This window comes from Candoia aspera, chromosome 7, assembly GCF_035149785.1.
Source record: "Candoia aspera isolate rCanAsp1 chromosome 7, rCanAsp1.hap2, whole genome shotgun sequence".
Classification (NCBI taxonomy): domain Eukaryota; kingdom Metazoa; phylum Chordata; class Lepidosauria; order Squamata; family Boidae; genus Candoia; species Candoia aspera.
Window position 1 is genome coordinate 47745744 of NC_086159.1, and position 19723 is coordinate 47765466.

Sequence of the window (19723 nt, forward strand, 5' to 3'; positions counted from 1 at the left end):
TAGATTTGTCTTAACAGCAAATACTGCTGGGAACTGTAACAATAAAAAGTATCAGATGTAAGTATGTCTTCCTACAATCATTGTGACTTACTAAAAGTAATTTGTCACCCAGAATAAGTTAAAAAAAATGTGTCAGCATCTCTTTGCCTGATAAAATTAAATAAAATAATAGCAGTAGTTAGAAAACTATAGATGCAGATGCTTAAATATGTTAGTGTAAGGATACAGATGACAAGCAGTAACAGTGCTGTTCTTCTAAGCGTCTAAGGATATCTGTTATTAAGCCACTGAAACATAAAAAGGTGGAAGTCTTGATAAAATTTTTGGATGGTGAATGAAGTTAAAAATTGCCCTCAAGTATTTGAGAATTCTTGACTGAACAGCTTTGAATTAAACTTTCTAAAGTTCTTTCCTATGGCTATTATCTATGAAGTGGCAAACATTTCTCATGCTGCAACTCGGTGTTTTTTTTAACATGAAAAAGAATTATGCCACTATGTACTTCTGCTTGTCTACATTATTAAAAAAAACCCAGACAATTTATACATAAGTTGTTTATCTTAATTATTTCAATGAAAGAGTTAAATTATTTAGAATCCCTTTGGAAGCATAAAGCATAATACAACCTAAAATAATGGTAGCTGTAACAATTATAATAAGGAAGTGCCAGTTGTTTACATATCATCGTTTTTTAGACCCGCTGTTACCACTGGTAGGCTTATTAAAGCTCCTACTCATTTGTGGGAAGTGTACAGTCGGGGTCCTTTCATTTGGGCCATACAATCCTAGATTTCTGGCTGCGGCTGATTTTCTGAGTGGCTTGACACTAGGGAAAGGACAAAAGACTTGTGACTTAGGAGTGCAGGATTTTGCCGTTGTTCCACTGTCACTGGCCAAACTTGGCAACTCAGAAGTATGTGTTTCATCTTCAGTACCATCTGTACCATTCTCTGTGAGTTCCAATGTTTTCAGCTTCTGCTGGACCACTGATACATTGACACTGGTATTGGTATCTTTGTAAGCTGATTCAGGAGACTGTCCATCAGTTGAAATGTTCCCATCACTTTCCATAGATCTAGATTTGTTTGCAGTTTCTTCTTTTGCATTAACACTGTTAGGTTTCCCATGTTCACTATGCTCCTCTATTAGTCCTATAGTATCTCCATAGCCCAGCTGGCCTTTGGCTCTCGCTATGTTCTTTCGGTGTACTCTCATGTGAGTGCGCCACGGAGAGTTTAGCTTTGCTTTACTATCTTCATGGGGGCCTGGTACCATCTTTCCCCCAGTGTGGCTTGGAACATTATTTTTGGCAGACTTGCTGGTCTGTTTGCTCTTCTTACCAAGCAGAAGATGGTTGATCACTGGAGAATGATTTACCTGAGAAGGCAGAAGACTGGTAACTGGACCTTTATCTGAAATAAATAAATAAATATTTTAAAGTATACTGTTGAAATAGACTTGGCAAAAAAAAAAAAACCTCAAGTAAATAGATGGCACATTTTCTGATTATGTGGTAGACACAAAAGCAAAGATTTCTAGGATTTGAAGAAGAGGAGTATCCGTTATACTCTACAGCATTATTTTTAAAACCAAACCTGATTCAAAGATGTCTTGCCAACAAGCATTATGATTGGCTGCACAGTTTTATTCACTAGAAAACAACATGGCTGCAAAAATAGAACACATTGTTTTCAGAGTAGAAAACAGCGAAAATTAATTTTTATTAACATTTCTGAATGTTAAAGGAAAAGATGTGGTATATAGAAAGCAGCCTTGGAACAATGAGTCTGTCTCTCTCAATATTATCTGCAATGACTAGGAGTGACTCTTCAGAGTTACAAATGGGAACTTTTCTTTCTCCTCCCAGAAAATGCCATTCTCTTGTGCACTACTACTAACTACAAATCAGATTCATTAATTACCCTGTAGTAATCCTAACAATTTTTTTCCTATCAGCTATCCCCAAAATAATGCCACATAAAAATAAATTGTTTTTTCCAGCAATGATGATCAGAATAGATACTAATGTGAAATCTTATATACAGTATAATACTGTATTGTAATAGTTAAACTATGGATTGAGTTAGTTTATTTTAGTCAAGGAATAAAACACCACCATGATAGTAATTTAAGTAATTATGTTTGGATTCCTGGTAAGATTTACTAAATCATACCAATAGGATGCCAGAGATCTTTAACTCATACTTATAAAGCAGATAATCAAAGACCTGTGTCGTATCTGATTTTATGCAATGAAGGTTCATTAATTTAATATGGCATTCTCAAAGCAGATCAAAATGTCAAAAATAATCAACATGTAGCTAAACGATATAGCTGGAAAAGATTAGTAAAGGAAGATTTGGCAATCTTGGAAAATGAAATTTTTATTTTGGCTTTGGCAACGTAATTGTATTGCACTTCTCAAAGTTTAGAAAAGGTACTTCCCTGTGACATGCAGGACTAACTATCCTGAACGTCCATCCTAGCGGATGGAGACAAGTCCACAGGGCCAGATACAGCGTGCAAATCCTTGCATTATCACACTAGTGGCAGGAGGCTAATCCCAGGAGGGTGAGTGGAAGTGTAGGCCTCCCATTGTTAATCCCACAGACAATATTACCATTAACTGTACAGATTCATCCTAATTTAAGCAGCATACGAGCCTGTGAAATAAATGTTTACTTATATATAAACTAGCAGAATTTAGACCAACATTCTTTCTATTCAACATAATCTTGTAATCTTCAGTAGTTCAGACTGCTGCTTTGCACCTATTTAGGTGTTTAGAAGTTTTTATTCCAAATCCAAGGATGCCAGAAGTGTTAGTGAAATCAATGCTGAATACCTATGGAGGTATACCAAATAGCATAGATATCTTTAAATACCATTATTCAGCTGGTCCCTGGGATCTAATACTATCCCAAGGTCATCATCTTCATACCCTAACAAAAAAAAAAAACAAAGATTATAAACTCTTTTATAAGTAGCTTTCTGCCATCAGATGAGATTATTTCAGTCGTGCTGTCAGATCGTGTCTTTTTGTCCCCTTCTTCTTCTTTATATAAAGGTAGTCCTTGAGTTATGACCATTCGATGCTGAACGAATGGTATTATGCCCAAACCCCAAAGTTATGGCTGTTGCAGTGCCCCTGCAGTCACATGATCAAAATTCAAGTGATTGGCAGCCCGCACTTATGACCACAGGGGCGTTTCAACTCCCCCCACCTGCCTATCTCCCCCCATAATCTCTGCCCTTTTGGTGCACAGAGCACTCCTCGGCAGTGGCGCAGCACTGGGGCTAAAGTAGAGGCCCAGGGTCTTCAGCAGTCTCAGCCAGGCCACATTGCCCTTGGGCCTCTACTTCAGCCCCAGCGCTGCAGCCGAGGAGGGCTGCCTCAAGCCCCTCACCGCAGCCAGCCACCCCAGCCCCGCAGCACAAAGCCACTGCCTCCCTCACTGAACTGCACTCTGCAGGCCCTGCCGCACCCCGCTGGCCTTAGCTGTCTTCCTCCCACTGATGAGGCACACCTGGCCCAGCCCTATGTGAGGCAGCTTCTGGCCATGACAGGCCTTCTTCCCGAGGCCGCTCGCAGCATTCTCCAAATAGTGTGCCCCGTTCTCATGATGCTTCAGAAGGCCTTTGGAAAACTTCTGAGGAAGAAGGCCTGGTGCGGCCAGCAATTGCCTTGCATGGGGCCTGCAGAGCACAGGGTGGTGGAAGTGGCAGGGGCTTTGCGTTGTGGTGCTGGGGTGGCTGGTCACAGTATGGTGCCTGAGGTAGGACTCCCTGGTGGCAGAGCCGCTGGGGCTGAAGTAGAAACCTGGGGGCAATGGCGGTCGGCCTCCTCTTCAGCCCCAGTGCTGCCATGCAGGGCAGCCAAAAGAGCAGAGATATGGGGGACATAGGTGGGTGGGGGAGTTCAAAAGGAGGCAGTCCCTTACCCTACCAAGGCTTGGGGCTGGGCGGGTCGAAGCCAGGAATGACTTGGATCGGGGTGGGTCCTCACCTAATGACCAGTGGGATTTGGTTAACAATGGCAACAGGGAGTACTGGGATTGCTGCACTAAGTGATGTGGTCACATGATGTTTCACCTAATGATTGCATTTCTTAGTGACCAGTTATCATCATAACTCAAGGACTACCCGTAAACAAACCTGAATACAAATATGATTTGCTTCTTAATATAAATGCAACTAATAATTCCTCCAGAGTTATTAATTACCTGCGGTGATGTACACCTGATGAACTTGCTGTTGCTGCTTCTTTTTTATCCGAGAATACTGCTTTTTCAGTGCATTGATGTCTGTGGTCATACGTTCCATCATCATACTGTTAAAAGCCGCATGGTATTCACTTCGGCAGGCATTCACTGCTCCGGGGCTTAGTTCTGCAATGTTACTCGAGCCTAAACTCTGCTCTGGGTTATGATCTAGGAAAAACATCAAAAATATATCAGAATGCAATCCACTAACAACAGGCTTTCTCTCAGGCAACTTCTGCATCACAATGGCTTTAGCTATCCTGATGGTATTTATAAAAAATAAAAGTCCCTTTCAATATCTCTATGGAGTTTTCTTAGTGACAAGACAGAGTGCTTGTTTTTTTAAAGATGCTTCCCAATCTTCTTTTATATATATAATTTTATTAAAGATTTTAAAAGATGCTTCCCAATCTAACCTGCAACCCTGGGATTTTCTGGTAGCCTTGGAGTACAACCAGGACCTTAGCTCAGCTTTTCAAGATCTGTCAAGGTCAGTTAACCTTTGCCTCCTAATTGACCAATATTATCCATATTTACCAGGGGTATCTGCAGGGTTTTGGTAAAAAAAGTCAAGGTGGTGGTCACAATGACGCAATTGAAGCTACCCCTGATATTTTTACTTCAATCAGAAAACTTAGAAGTCCTACAGAAGCTACTTAGAATCAAAAGCTGTATATACAATGGGAATTACTGCTTTAATTTCATGAATGATAAATTTGTGGCTGAAGGTTTCAGGTTATTTTGCAATGTAGTGCACAGCAAGCCATGGAAATGAAGAGGGATAAGACAGATACTGATAGAAAAACAATCTCTTAATGAATTCATAAGACCCATTATCATATCATATACGAAAAACTAATCATGTTCTATCACACTATGATCATCATTACTGAATGGATGTGGGGAGCTTCTCAACTGAAGGACCATTACTCTATTTCAAATATTGTTTTCAGCATCTGTGAAGTGTGTTGGGCAGGCTGGCATCATGAAGTCACCTGCAGAGCTGTGGTTCGTATTTTTGCAGTGTCTGGGAAGAAGCAGCTTTTACAATGCTTTTCAGTTAATAAAACATTTACAAACAAAAACTTCATTACAGCCAAAGACCAGCATAAAACAATACAACAATTATTCAATATAACTAGAAGTATAAAACTATAATATGAAAGGCATGGTCAGAGACCTTGCTTCAATTTTTGGATGGTTTCCTACCAAATTCCAATAGTGCAATGGTAGAGGATCTAGGAGATGCAAAAAATGGGGTTAATGGGCCACATTTTGATTCCTATATTGTCTAACCTTGTCATAGAGGCTTATTTATCATATAAATTATCTGTCCTGAACACACCATGTCACTGTCTTACAGGCCATACAACTGCAGTGGCTTTTTATTTAGATATTTGATTATAAGCTTAAGTCTGGCTGGGATCAGGAATTGAAATGTCATGTTTTGGAGAAATGAAGTTAGCCTCAGCAACAAGGGCCTTTGAATATCCCAGCTGAAAACCCCATAAAATTACTGAAATATCCAAAGATTAATGTTTACCTTTGAAATGCTTTTGATACTTCTGTAGTTCTGGAGCCAAAAATCCACCAAATGGTCCAAGACATCCAATAACATTTGCTATTGAGTCTTCATCGTCTATTTCATTCTCTTCATCACTGTCTTTTATTTTTCCCAGTTGGCTAAAAACCAGAGCACACAGATATGACTTTCTCAGATAATCAGGTACAGCCATAATAATGTAAACAATTCCTTGAGCTCTACCTTCCTTTACTTACACCACAAAGGGCCAGGGGATGCCTTACCTTGCAGGTGATTTTACCGAGGCGGGAAATGGTGTAATATTGTACGTATATTTCTCCCTTAATTCAGATAGTTGAGGAAAGGGGAACTGGGCCATAGAATAAACCATCTATGAAAAAAGAGGGGAAAGAAACCCAAGTGTAGATTTGAAAAGAATGCCATTAAGCCACTTTTCATGCAAATTCAGATATGAAATGATCCTCACACATTTGCAAGATTAGACAGTACCTTTTCCATATGTACAAAAGCAAACGTGAAAAGCTTGATTTTTACTAATGCAACAGATATTGTCTGCAGGAAAGACAAAGGTAATCCACAAGAAATATAACCAGTCAACTCCTGAAATAACCAGTGGAGATAGCAAGAATGTACACATATGACAATTCTGTGAATGCACATATTCCTTGAATTCAAAGGCATTTGTAGACAGAGCAAAATATGCATATGTACACGCAACCACCTATTTTATATGTTAAATGCATTTGCCCTCAATGCCTTAGAATTCTTGAACTACACAATTTCAATTTTAAAGAATCAGTCTGTATTAATGAAAATAGATTTGTAAAAAAATATCTATTACTTATATAAAGAAACACTCTCTTTTCTTTTATGGATTTCTCAATATCTCAACATTAACAAATCTCATATGCTTCCTATGATCAGAAAGCCTGTAACAATCAAGGTTTGGTTAGAATATTAGACTAGAATGATGGAAATCCAGGTTCAAATTCTCATTATATCACAAGGCTCATTAGATGACTTTGTGCTAATACTTTCCAGCCTGGTTTAGGCTTGTTCAGTGGAATTATATAGTGTGAATTATGCTACAGTAAGAAAAATAACACTGTCATGTCAAGTTGATTTCTCATTCTTTTAGTATTTCTACTGTTGGTCATCCAACAAATAATCAAAACCACCAAGATTTTATCAAGGCAGATGTATGACAGTAGCAGTAAGAAAAAGTGAAGACTTGAAAATGCTTATAATAAAAACTTATGACTTATGACTGAAACACATTGATAGGGCAATTTTGAATATTATGAGCCTGTTTAATAAAGTCTCCTTAGAATACAGTGACCATACTGTTCTTTAGATTTACAGTATTTATTCCTCAAAAGCTCACTTTTGTCTTTCATTCTGGTCAGGTAACTTTTACTGTACAAAAGGTACCACTTAATGCACAGCCTTTCACATTCATGTGAAAAATATGGAGATTGAATTGCCTTTAAAATATATATTTACATATTTGACTTTATATATTTTTATTAGAATATGCGTTTTTGTAAAGTTTTTCTTGGTTTTGCTCTTGAATTTTCCTTTGTAAAACAATTAAAATTTCTTATCCTTATGAACCTTTCAGACTTGCCCCTTTTTCAGGTCTGTCCTTTTTTTCCCCAAGAAAATATGGTCATGGTGCCTTAGAGTCAAACTGTACTAGTAACTTCAGGGATGTTGCAAAATTCCTGTGGACCATTTCCAGTGAAGTTTGCACCCAGCACACTCATAAGCCCTACAGCCAGTTCAGAGCAAGCACACACACAAAAACACTCGGTTCAGGTAGCAAAAAATATTGCTTGATGTTTATTCATTAAAACTCAGCAGACTTCAAAAACAGGTAACTGGCAAAACAGGACTAAAGGCAGGCAAAAGGAGAGATGTAAAGACTTGAACAACAAGGCAAGAGATAAACAGGGAAGAGAACTTAATATCAACAATCTACATTATCGATCTATCACAGAATTCTGCAGAGCCACCAGAAATACTTCAGCAAATTTGCATGGACAGGGACTATGTAACTATTGATAAATGTAATGCATAAGCTAATTTTTTCGCTACCCACCTTTTTTTTGTAGTTTGTTTGGGGTTGGGTTTTTTTTATATTCTTTCTTTTGTTTTGGTTTATATTGGGTTTTTTGTTTAGTTTAAAAATTGCTTTGTTAATTGTATATGTACAATAAAAAAAGGGACAATCCCAAACAGAGCAGCATTTGGTTATTGCAGACTTAACCCTTTCATACTCATGACGTCAGCAGAATAGGGATAGAAAGTAGGAGAGCAGGTGATCCTTCTTCTATTCTGCACTATGAAGGAAACAATTTTGGACAGGAATGATGCATCCCACACATCCATGTAATTTGGGAACACAGTACAAATGGATTTGTCACTGACTGATTCTTATGGAATATTTTAATTTTTTCCCCAGTCTAGCCTACAGCCCTGGGATCTTCTGGAGGTTTCCTTTCCAATTACTAAACAGGTCTAACTCTGCTTATTTTTAAAGATTTTCTATCCCACCTTTATTATTTTTATAAATAACTCAAAGTGGAGAACATACCTAATACTCCTTCCTCCTCCAATTTTCCCCACAACAACAACAACCCTGTGGGGTGAGTTGGGCTGAGAGAGAGTGACTGGCCCAAGGTCACCCAGCCGGCTTTCATGCCTAAGGCGGGACCAGAACTCCTGGGTTCTAGCCTGGTGCCTTAACCACTAGACCAAACCAGCCAAGGTCAGCTAGATAGTGCTTTCTAGTACCTAGTAACAATAAGAAATCAACAGATTCCTTATTCTCAAATATTGTTCTAAATATAGGCCTCTGCAAACTGAAATTATGGGCTAACAGATGCTTCAGTTTTAAGAAATGAACAAAGGGCATCAATAATGCCAGATGAAATTTTCAAAGCAATAATACTGGGAAAAGTTTCTCCATTACATTACATTTTTTAATAAATAAAGTATTGAGTGAATATGTTTGGCTTAATATGCAAATCTGCTAGACATCAAAATGTGTATCTTCCATGAAAAGTGGGGAAAATCCCACATTGTACTGATAGAGGAGGGCAAGCAATTCAATATTAAGCTCATCTCAAGATGAAATTCCTTTATGTTTGTATTAGGAGGGAGTGGCAAAATTCCTGCAACATATTTTTTTCCCATGCTGTGTATCAGCACAAAACTTGCAAGTGTGGAAACAATTTCACTCCCCCAAGCAATACAAGGCTAAATTCTGCTCCCCACCATTAGTGGAGTTTCATCACTTTCACCTGCTTCATTATTATTGTACCACATCCCTTCCTGGGGAGGAGGATTCTGAGAGAATCTGGAAATTATTTATTCCAATAACAACTTGTTTTTTACAAAGTCTGTCTCATAAATGAAACAGTGACCATATCATTTCATTGGTGTTCCTGATCTTCAGAGATTCAAGGGTTTTTTTTAAACACACACACCAATGTGGGGGGAGGGGGTTCATTTCCAGCTATAGGACTATTCTCCTGAAATGTAATATGTAATTTCCACTTCCTCAGCAATATCTTGAAAGTAATATACACTTAGCTGTTGAGAGGAGGAAGAGGAGGAGGAGGAACTAGCTTATCTGAATTAGATCAATTTTATTCTGACAAATACCAGGGGGCTATCAAATCTGGACTGCAAAGAATTTGTCTGTTTGATGCTATTTAAGTGGATTTTTGCAGCCCAGATCTGGTAGCCATAAAAATTGTATGTTGTGATTTCACACTCAAACTAACCACTGAAATGCAGACCATAACTGAATGGAGTGCAGGTTTAAACTGATATTCGTCACATATTTCTCACTATACAGACTAACTTCTAAAGAATTATCAGGGATATTTCAAGAGCTACATGGACAGCCATTATATATTTATTTTAAAAGCACAGTAATATTGCATTATTCATAAGATTATTTTTTGCCTTTAATATACCTGCCAAAGTTATATAGAAAGCAAACAATACCCAAAGGAATCCTGTTATTAATAATAGTACAATATGCTTTGGGAGAGCTATTAAGAATTTCAGTAGAGTTTTAAGAGTTATTGAACACAGCAAGCTGGATATCATGTCAATCGTTATCCCAATTTTCTCACTGATATATATGACAGCAGTTCCTCTGGAACTGAAGCAGAGGCCTTTCTCAGCTTTACTTGGAAAAGTCAGGGATTGAGTCTTTGACTGTTCTCCCTAATTAACCTTTAATACTTTTTTAAAAAGTTGTATCAAGTTGGTTTAACATCCAACCTTAATGTCATAATTCCTTACTAACCTGCATGAGTTCATTGCTATCAATGAGTTTATCTTCCAGCATCTCCTGTGTTAATTTTCCCATGGTGCCATAGAAGTCATCAGCAGTTTCACAAGAATTTATCTGCCTGCATCACAACACAAATATTTCTATTACTATACATGTTGTAATCCTATACTGTACATTATGTGCTTTATTCAGCTGTTATCTGTTTCTTGGAGAGGACTACATTTAAGGATGGTTAGCCTAGGTGATGATGACCCAAAGGGGGCAACTTCAAAAAGGTTGCTACTTCAAGGGTGACTTGAAATCAATACCTCTAACTGTGAAATGTGAGAATGAATGTGTTGGAGTAATTGGGTCTGCTCTTGGGTCAGAGGCAGGAGAAGCTGGTAGGTGAAGTTAAAACTCCCCTGGCCTCAAAGAGAAAGTTGGTACATGCTACCTGACATGAAAGCTTGGTTGCCACTTCAGGAAATATACTCAGTGTATTTCATGGGTTGATTCCTGATGGTTTTTCTGTTTTGATGTTGGGTTAAATGGTTTCCTCCCATCCCATATGATATTCTTTTTATTTAATTGATCTGTTGAAGTAGAAGCAAATCTTCAGTACCCTAGGATGATTATCACAGTAGTGGCAGAGAATAAAGATTTGGTGATGGCAGGCTGTTACACAGGGAAAAGGAAATTAGACATTTAACAGCTACTGTCCCTTCAGGAAGCCTTGTCAGCAATCAGATATTGGAGAGTGATCTCAGCCCTTCAAAGAGCCTGGTATTGATCCTCTGTAATGTCAGGTCAGTCCTATAAAGCAGAGATCATCCATTTTCTGATTGTGGATGAGAAAACCACATTGGGTTGTTAAATAGATACCTACTTAGGGAAGCAGGTATGCTGATATGGGCCCCCTTAGTCCTGGCTGGATACTCTGAAGTATACTGTCAGCTGAAGCAGGAGAAAATGTACTGTAGCTGTGATTCATGAAAACAGTAACTCTTACCAAGACACTTGTGACAAAACTGGTTCATGCTGAACATGAGCACCTCAATTTTGAATTATGAATAAATTGAAGATTCTGTTACTTTACTGCTTGTGCTACAGTCTAACAGAATCCCTGACTGACCAGAGGGAATTGGATTTGATGTTTGAGGGCCCTGGAGTTCAATATCCGTTTTAGGACTGTTTTGTTTGGAACAATTCAGAAATTCATAGCAGCCAATGTAAGGATAGTCTATCCCAGTTAATCACAGGGACAATACATGATGTAAGTTATACATTTTGGCATTTTTTTCTAATCAGGGGGATGTTCTGTTAGTGGGAAAGCCTCAAGGTTCTCCTTGGTCATGGATGGAACCCCAACTAGTTAAATTGGATTAATGGTTATACCTCACTTCTAGAGGGGCAGTGGACTTATTAAGATGATCTGCCTGAAAAATTCATTGTACCCAGCTAGTTACCAAGAAGTCTTGGAATGATTTGGAGCTGATTTCCACTAGTTGTTTCTATTTCTCAAGTAGATTATAGATTATATAGCTTGGAGACAGTTGCTGCTTGAAAACAGGAGCCATAATATGGCATTGCTCAGGACTCCATTCTATTGCCAAAGCTTTTCAATATTTATATGAAACCACTGGGGATGATAATCAGGAGAGGTTGATCCCCAAACAATTTTTTGGCCAATTAAAGCAGTCTCAGTCCCTTAGCCCATCCTGAATCCCATCTGAAATGGGTCAAAATAATCTGCTTTCTTCTGGTTTGCCTGATTTGAGAAGCCACTAGCCTCATACTTGGAGCTGTATGCTCCTGACACCCACATATATTTTTCTGTGACATCTTCAGGAAATGGGGTGACTTCCCTGAATGCCTCTCTGCAATCAGTAATGTATTGGATGAGGAATAACACTGAAACTGAAACCAGACAAGAGGGAGGTGCTCATTGTAAGGGGCAATCATTCTAATGAGGGGATAGATCTGCCTGTTCTAAATGGGAGACCACTATCCCCGAAGGACCAGGTATACAGTTTGGGAGTGCTTCTGGACTCCTCTCTCTCTCTCTCTCTCTCATGTCCTGGATCAAGGCAACAGCTAGGAGATATGTTATCAGTTTGGGCTGCATCCCTTCCTGGAAGAAAATTACCTAAAAATTATGCTTGCAATGGTAACCTCCAGACTTGACTAAATTACAGGAGCAGTGGCAATAAGACTTGTTATGAGCCTTTTTTTTTTTTTTTTAACTTTTATATAGGTCAGCTGCAAGGAGACTGACTCATGAAATTCGCTGCCTCAAGCTTTCAAAGCCAACAGAAGTCAAGCTCATTGAAGTTTGGCTTCAAAGTAGTTTATGAATGATTGGGTGGTACATGTAGAACGAATACTATATTATTCACACCCTCATAAACTGCTCAAGAGTAGTGAACTGAAACAAGAATTAAACAAAAATTGATATTTATTTATGTTTCAGCAGCATGAAACATAGAGAATTGGTTGTCCAAACTAGCTTTCTCTTAGAGTAGCCTTCTACAGCCTGATGGCATCCAGACAAGCTAGATTTCAATTCCATATTTCCTATTATGAAAGCCCAACACATTTGGGATACTCAAGTTGGGTATGGCTACCTTGGGGTCTTTTAGTTTTACTCTGGGTTAATTTTGGCAATTATCAATTGTAATTAATCTGTTTTGAACAATGATTATATTAATCAACTATGATGGGAATAGAGAATAATTCTATTATTGTACACTGAACAAAAGAAGGAAACATTACTAAATGTTTAATAGGTCATTCCTCTTAGTTGTAGGAAGGAAAATACCATTCCAACTTCCTTTCCATAATTGCAGTGCCAGGTCTCATTAAATTTTATCTCTTCATCCACAAAATAACCCTCTTGTATTAAGTAACAGGCAAAAGATGTGTTCCAAACATATTCCTAATAAATCTCAGAAAAAAATTATACTAAGCCTTCCATTTAAATGTAAGAATAAACTGCTATCTCCCAAATATAGTTTAAATAATAACACTAAAATGGGATTATTGGGGCTGAGAATGACTGCCCAAGGTCACCAGGCTGGTTTCATGCCCTAAGGCAGATCTAGAATTCATAGTCCCCCTGTTTCTATCCTAGTGCCTTTAACCACTACACCAAAATGGCTCTTGCATTATATCTTTAGGTTGCATAAAGATCTATAAAGTTGCAAATGAAATGGTAGTTGTTACAACCTCCATTTAAAATGCTGGGTTGCTCAGGAAAACCTGATTTAAACTGTACTTTTTATATAAATGGGCCTTTTTTCCTTGGTTGCATGACTGTAATCAAAGCATTAATGATTAGTACTGAGGTAGTATTTTTAATCTAAAAATTTCTAGGTGTTCACCAAATGCATGGACACTTTCCAAATGAAGTTCCAACTAGCAAAAATAAAAACCAACTAATTTTAGCCAATTCTTCTTCCTTTTAAAGTTCCCCTTGCTGTCCACCACCCTGTTCTGGGAGAGAGTCCCAATTTTTAGAGAACAGATTTTGTGGAAGCTGAGAGGGAATAAGCAAAAATTCCATGAGCCAATTTCCACTTGCATAAAAGGTCTAAGCCCTTGCTAATCAGTATCATTCAAATTATGGCATAGGATTTTAATTGTTTTTAATGTACGACGTATATAACAAAATCTATAAAAATGCCCTATTTACTTTTTTAAAAAGAGCTTCATTAGCATTTTTTCTTTAGCAATAATTTCTGCATCCAGACCCTCTTTGTAGGAAGACAAAAAGTATATGAATGTTAGAAAAAGAGCTTGATCTCTATAGCAGACATTGTAATATATTGATTATAAAACTGATGTCTACCAGGAGCAGGCGAAGCATCATGATCTAGTGGCAGATCCCTGTGAGATAATTTTATCGTTCTAAAATAAGTTGCTGGAAAAGAATACCTGGGAGAAAATCAGGACTTTTTTTTTGTATGTGTGAATTATGTGAATTCCTCAGCTAAATATTGGTTATTTAGTTCTTTGTGTATGGGTGCCTAATCTGGCTTTGGTTGCTAGACTTCAGTTTTTAGAAGTCTATCTAAAATATGGTGTGGTGATTAAAATATGGTGAACTAGGCCAGGAGGAACGATGGTTCAAGTCCTCAGCTGGCCATGAAGTTTCCTGGGTGATTCCTGATTACTCACACTAACAAATCTCACCAGGTTGTTGTGAACATAAATTGGAGAGAAAGTACTATGTACTCCATCTTGATTCCTATAGGAAAGGTGGCACAAATCACCACCATAATCTTAATGTAGACCTCATCATCTCTCACGTACATAGTAAAGCATCTCATAGTGATGTAGCACTATAGCCACTGAACAAAGTAATTCAACTTCAGGCAAAGGTTTTAGGCCTCAACCCAATAACTTCCTTCTCCATGAGCAAGTGAACATAACCTCATTGTAACAGGGATACTGTATTGGTGTGGTGCAATACAGAAATGGAACAAAACGGAACAAAAACAAAACTTTGCGCTATAAGAGAAAAGTGAAGGTGCATAATAATAATTTTCAGTATTTAAAGAGCATTTCACATAGCACTGCCTCAAAACAATGGTTTATTTTTAAACACAGACTGAAAATATACTTACTCTTCTAGTTTTGCCCAAATAGCCAATGCTACTCTCAGTATAATTTCTGACCCATCAAAGAATACAGAATCCCAAATTTTTAAAACTGTGTGGTTAGGAAGGCATGTAGCAAATAGCGTCAGGAACCACTGCATAGTGAAGACATTTGTAAGTGGGGGTTCATACCCACCTGAAACAGAAAAAGAACAGGGAAATCATTGCCTGCTGTTCCCTCTGCATATCCTAATACAAAAGCGGGTGGAATACAGAATTGTAGTATGATACCGAATTATACCATTGTGTTCAATTTCTTCTTATGAATTTAAAAAGCTAAAAGCAATGGTTAATATTTTGTAGATAATCCTGTTCATGGGATGCCATTGTTTAGTTTACAATATACTGACTCCCTTTTAACAAAAGTTAGCACATGACCAAGCTGAGCTGATCTCAGAAAAGCTAAGCTGAGTGAGGCCTGACTGATACTTGAACAGCAGACCGTCTGAGATCTCAAAGTAAAAGTAAAAATATTTTTTAAGTCCCATAAAAATACTCTTTTCAAATATTTACAAATACTTCTGCTCTGCTCTGCTGTTATCTTTAATATTTAAAAATGGAGAAGCTTCACCTGATGCAGAAAATATCAGGGGCTTCCCTGGGTAATACTTTAATAGCACAGTCCTTCAAATCTGTAATTGCCCACTATATTAGAACTTTCTTGTTTACTAACTTACCCAAACTATCCATAATTGTTTTTGACACTGGCTTATTATTAGAACTGATCTAGACAGAATAATTGTAGGAAAGGTGGCATATAAATACACATCACCACCATAATCTTAATTATGCAGGGAGAGTAAGGAGGGTCTATTATCTACTACTTCAGAAAAGGCTAACTATTGTATACGCATACATCAAATCAAGAGACTATCACCTAACTAAGATTCCTGATACAGTCAATCTAAATATCTGGTTTAATAGATTCCTGTTTAGTGATATCATCTCAAACACTTTCTAAATTTAAACAGCACTTATGGTTTCAACCCAGTAATTTTACATTTTTACTTTATGTTAAGAGTAAGGAAATTTATTTCTAAGAAACAGAAAAAACAAAGGAGGAAATCGTTGCATGGCAATTGTCTACCTCCACTTTCCTTGTTGGCAGCTCTTTGGAGAGTATCCAGATGCTGGGACAATTCAGGAAGTTTCATTCTTAGAAGGTCTCGGAACACTGCCATGTCAACAGACAGTGCTTTAAGATTATTGACAAAATAGCTATCAGGAAGCACTTTATCAATTAAATAAATCATTATCTGAAAAGCAAGCATAAAATGAGTTTAAGGAAAATTTATCATCCAACAAATGGTCTTTCTATTTGTATAAACATTGTAACTTATGTTTAGACAGTTAGAAAGACCACTGCTTTCTATTCTAATCAGAATCATAATTGATTCTCACACCCATACATCTTCATTTAGGCTTTAGGGGCCCTGTTCCTATACTATGGTATTTTAATAGCCAGCAAAACTAGATATGGATAAAAATGTGGTCAATAGATATACTCACTTTTAAGGCATCTCCCTCATTGCCCTCCATTACTTCCAGGATGAGAGCGGCAAGGATATTAAAACCTTGACAATATCCTACAGATTTGTTCCATCTGGCATAAGCCAATAACACTCTTTTCAATACCACTCTGTCTTGTTCTGCCTCTTGGCCACAATAAGAACTGCACCCAGTTCGATGAAGATCCTAAGTGGGGATGGGAGAGAAACAATGAAATATTGGCATATGACTTTCACATTCCTTTAAATAAAAGTATAAATTACATCTCAATATTTTTACTTTCTGAAGTCAATTGACTTTATATGGTGGACTGGAATCTATGTATGAAACATCCATTTTGCGTTACTATGCAGCAAATAATCAGCATCTCAAGAAGTAATTGCAACCAATCAATATACATTAACAGTAATGTAGGAACTGTCACATGAAAAATGGATTCTTTCTGCTGAGCAGCTCTTCAATTCTCCCTCTCTTTTTTAACCTTTATTTTGATGCAAGTGATTGATACTGTTTTAGGACATGATAAACTGAAATTGTTAAGCTAGCCAATATATTTTTGGTGGTACTGTTTTCTAGTTAACACAGTGGAACACTTGGTATAAATCCATCATTAGGTGAAGAACAATTGCAGCATTACAATCCTAGCCTTTATAGCACAATTTTTAAGAAAGAAAGAAAGACCCCAGTGTAATTAAAGGAAAGCATCAAACACTGAACAATATATTATACTGCTGAGACTGTAAACCTTTTAAGCAAAGATTCTGAAAGTGTAACAAAAATACAAGAAAATCTATTTGTATATAGAGTATATGCAATTTTGGTAATCATTACAACTATTTTATCTCTTCAAATACTCATTTAAAATGTTTAAAGTACATCACTCGACTGAACCATCTATACAGACCTTCAAGATAGTATATATGATTCAATGAAGAAACAAGTAATGTATAATAGTCTAGCATGATTGGTGAATTTTCATACGGAAAGAATGTTCTGCAGTAACTAGCTGAATACTAGTACTCTTTTAAAAGAGACAACTAAATATCAAATTTAAAATCTGCTGTGAATCACAAGATTGCTATCTACAAAGTATACTAGATAGAATGTAAGATATGTTTGACTAGATTGTCCAATTTTAGAGCGAAGAACCATGCTGAGACGGTATCTTGGGTCTCTAGAGTTTATTGTCCTATTCTACTAGACAGAAAATCCTGCCAAACTGAAAGGCCATGGGAAACCTTCACAGATAAACCCAAAAATTAAGGTGGGTCTCCTCTGAGTTTCTTGGAAGGAAAGTTCAAAGCCTCTAAACTACGCATGCATTTTCCCCCCTGGATAGGGGCTCCCTCCTGCTCACTATCAGCACTCATGACATAGATTTTATGCATCTTTTCCAAGCATTCAACTAGCGATACTAGCAGGCTTCTGGTGGTGGACATGGCCAACTGAACAGCTGTGCCCGCAAGCACCGTGGGCAGATCTAACAACGCGGCTTTTTTTCTGGGTACAGACAGGCTTTTCCTGATGCCCTAGAGCATTTTCATGGACAGAAAATGCTTGGAATCATCCCATTTGCACTCCGTAATGTCACCTCATAGCCTGAGGATCGCGAACAGTGTTAGCGTTAATCCAGTAAGAGATTATGGGAGCTGGGGATGCCATAATTTCCAGACCGCACTGTAGCCTTATAGGGACACCAAGTCGAGCCACCCCATTTCTAAATCACCAAATTTATTTTTTCTTTAAGTTTCTGTACCTCAAGAGAGGCTCTCTATAGCAAGAAATGGACTTCCTTGGTGCTTATCGTTATTTCTGAATTAATTTTAAAATCTTTTTTTTAAACTTTGGCTTATTACCCATTTAAATATTAAGGAGGATTGAGAATAAATAATTATCTCCCCGCTATTATTTTTATATTTAATTTGAAGGATTTAACATTTTCCTGCACATTGAATCTGCCATTTTGAGTCTTCAGTTTTCAGTTCACTTTCCTTGGGAGCCACAGCTCCTGGTTAGCATACTTTCCCTTTCGTCAATTACTCTCAGAAGCCTTTCATTGACCCATTAGCTCCTACCTGCAGTAGCCAAGTATCTAGGAGGATCCATAATCTACTGCCTGAAACATGGAAGAGCTTAAGGAGATTTTCTCAGAGTTTCATTCTGAGCTTTGTTGTGAACTCAAACAGATTTTTCATGATACCTTTCAAGTTATTCTGCAAGATATTCAGGACATTGCAGAAAGTATCAGTTTTAAAATGTGTCAACTGGCTGAGGATGTTCTGGAGGAAGAGGAAGAATTTAATCAAGATGTCTTTACTGACAGCGAGATTGGAGTCTCTGATGAAATGCCAGGCAATGAATACACTTTGGTGTTGAAGGGGTTAAGACAGCTCGACATGCTGACAAGCATGTTTTGCTGAGCAAATGTTTTGGGAAAGAAATGGTTCTGTTCTGTGGGAGGTTTCCTGCTGTGAAGTCTGAGTTCCTAAGGGGGGAAGTTGGGCTGTTTAATTTTTTTTTTAATGAAAAATGCCCTGTGTGTAACAGGGAGACAAGTAAATGCTCTGGTATATCTCGATGTGGAATAAAGAATTAAGAACATGTATTTGGGTTGATATTAAGGCTTATATGATTCCATTTTTTGTTAATTATTTGGATTAAGATTTATTCTATTGCTTTTAAAGTTCGTTTGATTTTTTGAGTTTTATAAGATATATTAATAGCTGTTTGATTTTAGGTTTAATAGGGTTAAGATTGTTATAGCATTATTAAGTATAAAAGTAAAGAATTTAAATGCTTTCATAATTTGATTTTTACTATACTGGTCAGAAATAGTGGTAGGAAGCAAACACTTAAATGTTTTTTGGGGGGAAGTTGATTTTGAGATTTATATATCTGTTTATTTATTTTTATATATATGTAAGGGAAAGGAGCAATTGTGTTTAATGATTTTTATAATGTGCTAATGAATTGACTGATAGAAATAATGTGATCTTGGTTAGATATAGAGTACGGAATTATGGAAATTGTTGTGTATTCTTGTTGTTGAAAGTCAGAAGTCACCTTGCTATGTAATCTGTTTAAAAATCTTTTTTCATTTTCTGTTTTCTCACTTCCCCCCCCTTTTTTGTAGTTTTTTGCTTTTTTGTAGTTTTTTTAACTTTGCTGTAAACTTAATAACATTCTTATAAAAAAAATAAAACAACTAGCTATACTGGCCAATATTTGAGTTTCCAGAATATTAAGGGAGAATGGATTACTTTTCCCCTATGCTATTTGCCTAGTAAATAATGCATTGGAGCTGCTATTTTTTCCCAGCTAATGATGCAGAACAGGAAGACAAGATTCAGAAACAGGCTGCCTAACTCTGAGTTTGAGTCAGAAGCTTTTTCAGCCAAGAAAACCATGAGGAGAGATTCTCCCAAAATTGTGGAGATAGGCTGGATCTTTGGAACCA

The 19723-nt window shown here is 37.3% G+C and overlaps 1 protein-coding gene across 5 annotated transcripts in view; it reads right to left on the minus strand.

Annotated features, from left to right (window-relative positions):
* Positions 1–539: 539 nt before the first annotated feature.
* The window catches only part of TBC1D30 (TBC1 domain family member 30), a 43472-nt gene continuing 24288 nt past the window's right edge, over positions 540–19723 (minus strand). For 2 of the 5 annotated variants that reach the window (XM_063309243.1, XM_063309244.1), the window contains 9 exons: positions 16267–16452; positions 15845–16013; positions 14725–14893; positions 10130–10235; positions 6069–6175; positions 5806–5945; positions 4224–4430; positions 2886–2942; positions 540–1412 (listed from right to left, as the gene is read on the minus strand). In XM_063309243.1, the coding sequence (XP_063165313.1) occupies positions 682–1412; positions 2886–2942; positions 4224–4430; positions 5806–5945; positions 6069–6175; positions 10130–10235; positions 14725–14893; positions 15845–16013; positions 16267–16452 (1872 nt within the window). In that variant the 3' untranslated portion in view covers positions 540–681. The remainder of the gene's footprint in view (positions 1413–2885; positions 2943–4223; positions 4431–5805; positions 5946–6068; positions 6176–10129; positions 10236–14724; positions 14894–15844; positions 16014–16266; positions 16453–19723) is intronic. The other 3 variants (XM_063309242.1, XM_063309245.1, XM_063309246.1) reach the window with 2 other exon arrangements.